Consider the following 11,674-nt stretch of genomic DNA (forward strand, 5'->3'; position numbering starts at 1 on the left):
CTCGATTTGCTCTAGATCTCTTCTCAGAAGAGAAGCATTCTAAGAAGATCGCATTCCGTTATATGTAAATCGAGTAAACCAGGAGAATATATATAAACCCAAAATAAACAAGTTTTAAAGTTTTCTCAAACACTATGACACAAGCACGTGCATTTTTGTGTCATATATCCTTCTCTAGTGAAACTCATCACTCGCACACTTAAAACATGGTCGCCGCCATCTTGGAAGATAAATCTTCCAGCTTCGAGACAGAAGAGGTAGAAGATCTTCCAGAAGCAGAAGAGCTACAAATCGAGTGACCGGAAGATATATTCTACAAGGAGAAGAGTGCAAATCGAGTGGGGCTCAGGCAGCAATATAATTTGTGCAGAAAATAGTTCAGATTTCTCAATGATAAATCAGGTCCTTGTCTATGATGTTAATGTTTTTTCTATAATTTATTTATCTCAAACAGGCTTCTTCAGCCATATAAAAGCACAGATATATCCCAGGAAGGAGAAAGTGTGGTGTTTGTTTTTTTCATGAAGAAATTATTTGTCCAATTCTGAACTCTAATATTAGATATTGTCTTACAAATACAACACAGCTGATTCCCTGATGAGTTCCGAATTATTTGGTCCTTACAACTTGGACCTCGCCAAAGACCACTAGAGGTGACAACACCTAAAAATATTTGCAAAAACTGTGGATGTTAGAACCAGGAGAAAAGCAGTGAAAGTGAGGAACATAAAATTTCCACATTTGTGATGATTACAATTTGATTAAAAACTAACCGAAATTGCCATCTTCAACCAATAGTTGGTCTTTGTTGTTGCTATCAGGCTGGTCAGAGTTACTCAGTGGCCGGGAAGTACTGCCAAGCTGGCCTCTCCGCTTTCCGATGTTTGGTTTCGGGCTGGATGTACTGATGGGCGGACCCAACGGATAGGCAGGAGTGGATGCTGCCATAGGGGGACCTAGAAACAGATTTCACACCTTAAAGATATATCCTACCGTAATATATTACCTTCTTTACAAAAGAGTTCCACTTGAAATACAATAGAAATATTTACAGCAATTTTTCATAATTTTGTTTTTTAAATGACTCCTTGGTCTTATCTATTACTTATAAGATATCACAAACTTTACCTCTCAAGTTAAAAAACAGAATATTGGGGAAAAAAATCATAGTTTCCATCTCATGACAGATTTTGGCATCAAAAATTACAAATAAGTGCTATACAGTAGTTGGAAACAAATCCCATTTTAAGTATGTGGCATTCTGCTATCCCTGTCAAAACCATATTGCATGAAATACAAGATGTGTCCAACAAAGGGCCATAACTCTGTAAATAGGGGAGTCAGGAGTCTTGACTTTAGAATTCCACATTCCGTCATTCAATGAAGTATGTACATAAAGAAATTTGGCATTTGTGAATGAAAGAAAGTATGAGACGTACGGCAGATAAAGTAACATGACAGACAGACTGACGGACAATCATATAACACCCCTGTAGTATTGGTGTTGGAGCAGAAAGCACATTCTGGCCAAGTTATATTTTTCATGATTTTCAATCTGGGTTCCTTACCTATGTTATTAAGTGTTGTCTGGTCTGAGGGCTGAACTTGGTTCTTCAGCTTCTGTTGGAATTCTATTTGTTTCTGTCTTTGTCTATGTATTCTTTCATTCCTCATTTTTTCATCTTCTTTACTGGAACATAATTTAGATAAACATGTCTATTATCAAACAAGGACTAATCAATTTTCTTTTTCAATACAGTTACATTTGTACATTATAACATAGTTCCCAGACTTCAATTTCTTTAATATTTTTACACAGATGCAAATTAAACAGACATGCTGGGTATTGCTAAAGCAATACATGTTCCCTACAGACCCCTGCTAAAAAAAGCAACAGTGAACTTGACCTTGACCCAAAAACCTTGAAACTCAGAACTTGATCTGTAACTATACTCATTCTAAAGTCACATGCCAACTTTCACAAACATACCTTGAAGCATGGCTGAGAAAAAAGCTGAATTTGTTTACAGCCTTAAAAAAACCGCCTATGCATGTGTACCCCCCCCCCCCCACCCTACCCCACTTATCGAAAATCTTATCCCTGAAAGATTGCAAAAAAAATTCGCCTCGCGCCTATGGCACTCGCATTACCACTAAATTATTGGACCCCCCCCCCCCCCCCCCCCCCTTTTCAAATTCCTGGATCCGCACCGGTACAGTATTTGCAAAATATTCAAAGTGAAATATGCTTAGAAAATTTTTGGTTCAGAGATAGATTATTTGTGCTAAACAGTCTTTATTGCAGATTCCTATTCAAATTTTATATCAAATATCTTTATAAGAAACCTGTGCATTCTGTCAGAATTTTCATCCTTCTTGCATCAAATTAATTGATGTTTGTATGTCTAGCTATTCAGACCATAAGTAGGACATTCCTAGAAATCTAATATCCACTTCATATGAAAATTCTATTTAAATAACATTGTAATAATTTTGCAATTGTCATCTAATTAGGTTTTAATTAACCTCTTATGGTTCGCCCGTTGTCAGTATAATGTGACCGGGTGGGGTGTCCTGCTGGGTGTCTTCGACATTATGCTTCAGTGAGGTAGCACTATAAATCGGCAAAAGTTCAGGCCTATCAAAAGGAGACTTAACACGAACATACCGCAGCCTCCCAAAACACAAATACGCACTCACCACACACATGCATGTCGCACGCATGGGAGGCCGTCCTTAAATGACCTTAGCTGTTAATAGGACGTTAAACAAAATAAACCAAACCAAACCCTCTATGGACAAATATTCATTGTTTGAAGGAAAGATTCTTTTTAGGGATTTTGAGTGACTCACTTATCTCCGTACTGAGGATCCACTAACTGTACAGACAGTGTCCTCCTGTGATTGGCTGATGATTGACCAATGGGACTCCCCACTTGGAGGAAGGAGGGGCACCTTATTTTGATTGGCTGGTAGAGAGCCCCGCCGTGTTGACATCTGATGTACAGATGATGTCTGGCAGGAACTAGTTTCAGGAGCCTCAAACACTAATTCAGCTGGCGTCCATTCAGACTTTGTAGACCGCCCTGAGTTCGTGTTGGATGGTACACTGTGTGTGGTTGCCTCCCTTGAACTGCCTGTGGTGCTGTGAGTTGTCTCCCTTGTGATAGACTGTGGCCCAATGCCTGAGTCCGTTTGGGGGTGGATAGGTGTGACTGTTCCCCATGTCCTCCGGCCCTGGTCCATGTGTCCACTTCTCCTCAATTTACTTATGTCTACATCTATATCAGTATGCTTCATGTGGGCTATTTCATATGACTGGACATTCTGGAATTGACGAAGATTACATAGATATCTTTATTTGTAAATTATTACATTTTTACTAGTGAAATGTCTAAAATTACTCATTCTAAAAAAGTGAAATTTTTTACTCGTGACAAAATATCACTTTTTCTGATTTGACAAATCAATGCACTGCTAACAAATGACAATGGGAGAACTTTAAAGCTGCTCAGTAGATTTTGCTATAGAATGTAATAAATAGAATATCCAATAGAATCTTCAGTAATACAGAATATATTTCACTCATGTTGCTAACATTTTTATATTTTTCACTCGTGCTATGCACTCATGAAAAATGTCAAAATATTGGCCCCACTCATGAAATTATTGAAGACACTGTTAGAATTAATACTATTTCATGCATATTGATACTGAATAGTTAAATATTTATAAAAACCGGTATCAAATTAACTTTAAACTGTTTGATATGTGACATCGTGCTTATATCTATTAATATATTCTATCAACACACTTGCATATCTTTCAAATTTGAAGCTACACTGGAAAACATAAACATTCACAATTATGATGACCATTGCTTGCATTTGATTTAACAGAACTCCGACTTTTGAAAATAGTTTTGATTGTATTATACTGTTTGATTTATCAATTTAATTGTACATGCAAAATGTATTTGTAGAATTTACACACTATGTATTAGTGCCAGAATGAGTAACTGGATATCTGGTTCATGATTCGGTTAGTACCTGCTGACGGTGATATCCAGTTAGAATTCAAACAATCCAATAACTGCTGTTAAGTGTCCTGTACAGAGTACAGTAGAGTACAATGTTTTAACAACGACCTATAACAGAGTAAGAGTTCCAGTGTTGGGGGCCTAAGGATTAACAATGTATACTTACTGGTTTAGGGGCCAGTAGATTAACTATGTATACTTACTGGTTTAGGGGCCTTATTGATACATTTTAGGTAGTCCTTGTCTCCGAGACAATTTCCAAGGGAATTCCCAAAACTCCTAAACAACAAATCCACAGTCAGAATATAAACATGTGATGAATAATGTAATCAATATTAACTAATAGCAAAATAAAACTTGATCATAGATTAACTATTCTTAAAACTAACTCAGTTAAGTTTACAGAAAATGTCCTATCTTTATAAAGGTATATGTATAGGAGCAGTGCTAATTAGGTCAAAAACTGTATGATAATTGTAACAATTCTACATCAACATTACAGTAGAACACCAGTATTACACATCATATGATTACATTGATACAGGTACAGTAATGTTATTGTCTCTCTGATTCACCTTGTGCCTTATTGATGCAAGAATAAAGTTCTGTTTTTGAAAGACTTACTTGAGAGCCTTATTGAAGCCTTTGGTTAAATGGTTTGAAGGCTTATTTAGGAGCCATTTTGAGGCCTTTGAATAAATTATTTGAAGACTTATTTGAAAGCCCCTTTGAGGTGTTTGGTTAAGTGGTTTGAAGACATTTTGAAAGCCCTTTTGAGGCCTTTGGTTAAGTAGTTCGATGAGTTATTTCAGAACACTTTCGAAGCTATTGGTAAAGACCAACTTGAGATCCCTCTAGAGACTGTTGGTAGACTTACTTGAGAGCACTTTTGAGAGTGTTGGTAGACTTACTTGAGCGCCCTTTTGAGTGTTTTGGTAGACTTACTTGAGCGCCCTTTTGAGAGTGTTGGTAGATTTAAATCGCCGCCCTTTTGAGAGTGTTGGTAGACTTACTTGAGCGCCCTTTTGAGACCATCGGTAACGGCTTCCTTTCTTGCTTTCTCTATTGACAGAGCTTTTGACTTCATGCCCTCACTGACACCATAGCCGATATCCTCATGGAAAACACCATCCTGGTTATACAATATAGATTATATGTTTACTGTAACTACTGACAGAGTCTGCTTAATAACTTCTAAAGATAGGAATGTAAACATGTCAAGATTGGAAAAAACAAAATAATGAAAAGATTAGCAAACAGAGTGCCTGATTGCAAAACATTCTCAAACAAAAATATGTTTAGTTCAAAACATTATACAATTCCAGAACACCTAGGATTTAAATTCCAAATTCGACTGAATGGTGTTCCATGCAAAATAATAGTACCTTGTCAAATATAAACAGTACATTAACCGAACATGACAGGAGACAGAAGGTAAGATTTCATACTTCTGACCACTTCATGGAGAGGACATAAAATGGATGAATTAATAGAAAATAATTCAGGCCATGTAACATATATTATATTATTTTCAATAACACTGAAAAAAATAAACAGATAAAAAATGAGTAGCAACTTCTGGAATATAGTTTCAATAAAGTGTTTTATGTAAGTTTTTTGTGGACCCAGGAATAGACATGATATAATCAGTGCTCACTTGAATTACCTTCACTTGGTACCATCACCAGGGCTTTTTTTCTGGGGGCTTTTTGGTGTGTTAATGGGCCCCATTCCCAATTGAAGTTATTTCATATTTAAGCCAAATTTTCAAAATTTGCAGTTTACTTCTGAAAAAAAATCTTTCCCAATTCACCAATTTTCTTCCCAAAATGAGAGAAAAGGGCCCTTTCAAAAACCAGTGAGAAAAAGCTTTGATCACTGTCCACACATACGGGTACCTACCGTCACCTAAACCTAATATTATAAACCCTCATTATAGCACTAAAACAGATGTGACTTAGTAACAAGGGTAAACCGTGGTAGGATTGGTTTAATATTGTTTAACGTCCTAACAACAGCTATAAGGTAATTTAAGGACGGCCTGTTGTAGGATTGGTTTAGTATTGTTTAACGTCCTAACAACAGCTATAAGGACATTTAAGGACGGTCTGTAGTAGGATTGGTTTAGTATTGTTTAACATCCTAACAACAGCTATAAGGACATTTAAGGACGGCCTGTAGTAGGATTGGTTTAGTATTGTTTACCGTCCTAACAACAGCTATAAGGACATTTAAGGACTGGCCTGTAGTAGGATTGGTTCAGTATTGTATACCGTCCTAACAACAGTGATAGGGTCATTTAAGGACGGTCTGTAGTAGGATTGGTTTAGTATTGTTTAACGTCCTAACAACAGCTATAAGGACATTTAAGGATGGGCCTGTAGTAGGATTGGTTTAGTATTGTTTACCATCCTAACAACAGCTATAAGGTCATTTAAGAACGACCCGTAGTAGGACTTACCTTGAGTTTTACTTTTACAAACGCACTGACACCTACATAGAATCTGCCATTGTAGTGATCAACAAAATCTAGAAAAACAAAAAAACATGTCAGACTTCATAATCAATTTTTTTTTTTTTTTCAAATTAGAAATCATCTAAGCTAGATAAAATTAATGATTTATCATCACTCTTTGTTGTTGTTTGGATATTACAGGAAAAAGGTTTGTTGTTGATACTTCTTCACTCATTGATGCTTCTTCTCCACTCATTCTTCTCATGAAGAATAAAGAGGGAGATTTTTTTTTATCCAATCAGGAAAAATATATGAGATGAGGGGCTTTTTTTTACTTAAAGCAGATGAGAGAGGACCTGACAACCAGGTAAACATTTTGTTTTTTAATTTGGCCTAACATATAATAATAACTATACTATTTCATTTTTTTTTCATTATTATGCATACATGTATAATATAATTTAGTAGCTCATCATATACTGTATTTGTTCTCAAATAAGCCCTCTTGCCTATAAGTGTAAAAGTTTAGCATCAAAGTTTGTGGAGGGCTTATCTGTGAATCATTTAGGTTTACCTGGTAACTATTTGAAAATTTATGAATCTGGAAAGGGGTTTATTTGTGGATAAACATAGTAATGGAAACAAAAATTGTTTTCTTGAAGATGTTGTTATTTTCTAGGGATTTTTCTATATTTCACTTGATTGGATTGAATAAAATTGTAAAAAATAAATACATTTGTATCTTGAAAATAATATCAATCGAGAAAATTATGATCTGCAGTATAAAATTTGATCCAGCCAATTACAATTCTTTTGAAAACATTTAATATCAAATCAGTTGTTCTAAAACAAAAATTGATGATGAATTAAAAAGAAATAATATAAATGAATGACCAATTAATGACCTAAAAATATGACTTACCAACTGTCTGGTTTGTAACTGCATGCGACCAGCCATTGAAGCCGAACGTCTCATTAGCTAGGTTTATCAGCCTCCAACCTTCTATGTATGCAAGCTAGAGAGACCAGGAATCAGATCTAGACATAGCATCATGCTTAACACCATCTACATTATCATAATCAGTTTTACTTAGGTCTTGACTTATTTTTCTTTCGGATACATATATAAACCTTTTCTGAGAATATTCTCTATAAGAACTGAACAGGGAAACTGCAAATTTAAATCAGTATTTGAACCCATATATATGTCACAATGTGCATGATAAATTGAATTTATTTCAATGTTGACGTCTCCACTAGGGATTGAACCCCGAGACCTCCCTATAGCTGGTCCTAAGGCATTCAACCGATTGGAGCTATAAAGAGAAGCTCTCTAGCTAGCTGAGTGGTATATTGTGGCTAGTATCTACCATGGTCATACACACTCATATCAAAATAAGTTCGAACATTATTTTTATAATTATGACAATAATAGGGGTTTTTTTTGTCAGAAGGCATGTGCATGTGCAAGTCAGAGGAAACTTGACAAGGCTTTCCATCAATGATCTACACAGGTTTTATTTTGAATATAGGGATTGACATTTCCCTCTGCTCTCAGCTCAAATAAATCACAGTAATTATAACCAGCTAATGATATGATGTCTTACCCTCTGTCCACCAGCTCCAACACGCTGACTGATAAACTCAGGACCCAGTCTCTGTCGGAGTGCATTCTGTATGGCCTGGTACTCATCGGTGGAAAAGGCTTTCTATTAGAATAAAAAAAGGTCATTGATCGTTATTCAAGATTAAAGAAACTTCGTCATATAGGCCTATGGCGTACTGTGTATATGGAGCTCGTAATATCATATGCAACGAGCTCATGATCAGTAAGCAATGAGTTCACGATCGGATCAGAACAATTATGAGTTATTTCGAATATGAAATGACATCTTGATACCTGTCCGAAACCAAAAGGATTGCTGTCATCTTCTTTTGCCGATGACATATCTTTCTAGTAAAATATAGGCCTAGTATGAAGTCAGTAAATTAAACTGCATTTGAACAAAGCCGCCTATTTGGATTGAAGGTTTTCAACGACCATGATTGTGAGTAAATAATAAATACCGGTACCGGGACGGATAATCCGGAATCATTTAGACCATACACGTGTCGGCAAGTGAACTATTTTTTTTTAATTACAGACAAAACATATTGTGAGTTCATTCTAAGAAAACGATAGATTGATAATCAGTTTATTATAATAAAAGCTTACACAGCTGTAGGCAAAATTCAGTATGTGTGTTCCCAAGAATTTATATTACGGTCTAGAACTAGGCCTAGTCTACATGTATATATTCCTTTAAATAGTTCCCCTCAGATTTATTAGACATATCAATTTCATCCAATTTTAACCAGTGTATACATAGCGCTCTCTCTTTTACCAATTTTATTCATACATGATGATACACAGACTATTCTAAATATATACATTTACAGTCAATACATGTATAATGTAAATTGTATTGTAAAACTTTTCAGTCATTAATTTTGATTTACTTTCTAAAATTTGTTATATTCACTCAATGACATTTTGTAAATCTAAAATTGTGATTTCCAGTCAATATTGTGAGTTAAATTGTAAAATTTCTAATGTATATCATATTTGACACCTGTGACTTTGAAAGTAGGTCAAGGTTGTTCATTTGAACAAAGAAGCCTCCCAGCATAGCTATTGATAGAATCAGTAATCATGACCATAAGGCCTTTGGTTGTTGAAACGTGCCACATTACAGCATACGCCCCTCGAGATTTGGTGAGCTTTAACCTTACAGATGTAGATAATACACTCATGCAAGTGTTAAATTCACTTTATCACTAGCCCTCCACCTCTGGGTTGCGAGTTCAAAACCCACGTGGGGCAGTTGCCTGGTACTAACCGTAGGCCGGTGGTTTTTCTCTGGGTACTCCGGCTTTCCTCCACCTCCAAAACCTGACACATCCTTAAATAGCCCTGGCTGTTAATAGGACGTTAAACAAAAACAAACCAAAATGTTAAAATCAAAGACGTTTTCCCGATCAGTATAAATAATAACCAGGCAAAGCTGTCTGCCATTTTGTTTTTCCCAATCTGTCTATAAATCAAAGAGGATCAACTAGTATAGGGGCATGAAAAATTAACCTATCACAACAAGTTTGAAAAATAAATTATGTAAATAGTACTTTTAAAGAAGATTATAAACAAGGATTGTTTATGGACAAACGGATAATGTACCACAAAGGTTTACCATTAGAAGGTGAGTTTAATAAGATTACTTTCAGCAAGTACATATAACAAACTCCAAGCAGAACTTTTTGACATATATAAATTAAATATTTCAACTATCAAAATCCAATTAAATGGCCATTAATCAGACTCAAAATTTTATGGGCACAACTAAGGCATAAGGGAACCTACATATGAAGTTTGAGATACATGGATATTCTTAATGCACTTCTCAAGAAATAGCAATAACAAACTTCAGCAGTCAAAATCCAAGATGGCTGCATGTTGGCATGTAGGTTGACCACGGATGTAGGGTGACCACGATGTAGGGTGACCATGGATGTAGGGTGACCACGGATGTAGGGTGACCACAGATGTAGGGTGACCACAGATGTAGGGCAATGTAGGTTGACCACAGATGTAGGGTGACCACAGATGTAGGGTGACCACGGGTGTAGGACGACCACAGATGTAGGGTGACCACAGATGTAGGGTGACCACAGATGTAGGGTGACCATGGATGTTGGGTGACCACAGATGTAGGGTGACCACAGATGTAGGGCAATGTAGGTTGACCACAGATGTAGGTTGACCACAGATGTAGGGTGACCACAGATGTAGGGTGACCATGGATGTAGGGTGACCACAGATGTAGGGTGACCACAGATGTAGGGTGACCACAGATGTAGGGTGACCACATGCAGGGTGACCACAGATGTAGGGTGACCACAGATGTAGGGTGGCCATGGATGTAAGTTGACCACGGATGTAGGGTGACCACAGATGTAGGGTGACCACGGATGTAGGGTGACCACAGATGTAGGGTGACCACAGATGTAGGGTGACCACAGATGTAGGGTGACCACGGATGTAGGGTGACCACAGATGTAGGGTGACCACAGATGTAGGGTGACCATGGATGTAGGTTGACCACGGATGTAGGGTGACCACAGATGTAGGGTGACCACAGATGTAGGGTGACCACAGATGTAGGGTGACCATGGATGTAGGTTGACCACAGATGTAGGGTGACCACAGATGTAGGGTGATCACAGATGTAGGGTGACCACAGATGTAGGGTGACCACGGATGTAGGGTGACCACAGATGTAGGGTGACCACAGATGTAGGGTGACCACATGCAGGGTGACCACAGATGTAGGGTGATCACAGATGTAGGGTTACCATAGATGTAGGGTGACCACAGATGTAGGGTGACCACGGATGTAGGGCGACCACAGATGTAGGGTGACCACAGATGTATGGTGACGACAGATGTAGGGTGACCACGGATGTAGGGTGACCACAGATGTAGGGTGACCACAGATGTATGGTGACCACAGATGTAGGGTTACCACGGATGTAGGGTGACCACAGATGTAGGGTGACCACAGATGTAGGGTGACCACAGATGTAGGGTGACCATGGATGTAGGGTGACCACAGACGTAGGGTGACCACAGATGTAGGGTGACCACAGACGTAGGGTGACCACAGATGTAGGGTGACCACGGATGTAGGGCAATGTAGGTTGACCACGGATGTAGGGTGATCACAGATGTAGGGTGACCACGGATGTAGGGTGATGTAGGGTGACCACAGATGTAGGGTGACCACAGATGTAGGGTGACCACTGATGTATGGTGACCATGGATGTAGGGTTACCATGGATGTAGGGTGACCATGGATGTAGGGTGACCACGGATGTATGGTGACCACGGATGTAGGGTTACCATGGATGTAGGGTGACCACGGATGTAGGGTGACCACGGATGTAGGGTGACCACGGATGTAGGGTGACCACGGATGTAGGGTGACCACGGATGTAGGGTGACCACAGATGTAGGGTGACCACAGATGTAGGGTGACCACGAATGTAGGGTGACCACATGTACAGATGTAGGGTGACCACTGATGTAGGGTGACCACGGATGTAGGGCGACCACCTTGAAGATGAAGGGTAAATAAAATCAAACT

General features: G+C 38.1%; 1 protein-coding gene across 1 annotated transcript; it reads right to left on the bottom strand.

Annotated features, from left to right (window-relative positions):
• Positions 1-871: 871 nt before the first annotated feature.
• LOC117330826 (DNA repair protein RAD52 homolog) lies at positions 872-8,537 on the bottom strand. The gene is made up of 9 exons (XM_033889338.1): positions 8,395-8,537; positions 8,102-8,203; positions 7,417-7,510; positions 6,501-6,568; positions 5,053-5,171; positions 4,243-4,318; positions 2,854-3,327; positions 1,569-1,690; positions 872-956 (listed from the first exon to the last, which is right to left on the bottom strand). The coding sequence occupies exons 1-7, from the start codon at positions 8,440-8,442 to the stop codon at positions 2,854-2,856; spliced, it is 981 nt and encodes a 326-aa protein (XP_033745229.1). The 5' UTR covers positions 8,443-8,537; the 3' UTR covers positions 872-956; positions 1,569-1,690.
• Positions 8,538-11,674: the final 3,137 nt, after the last annotated feature.

This window comes from Pecten maximus, chromosome 7, assembly GCF_902652985.1.
Source record: "Pecten maximus chromosome 7, xPecMax1.1, whole genome shotgun sequence".
Taxonomy (NCBI): domain Eukaryota; kingdom Metazoa; phylum Mollusca; class Bivalvia; order Pectinida; family Pectinidae; genus Pecten; species Pecten maximus.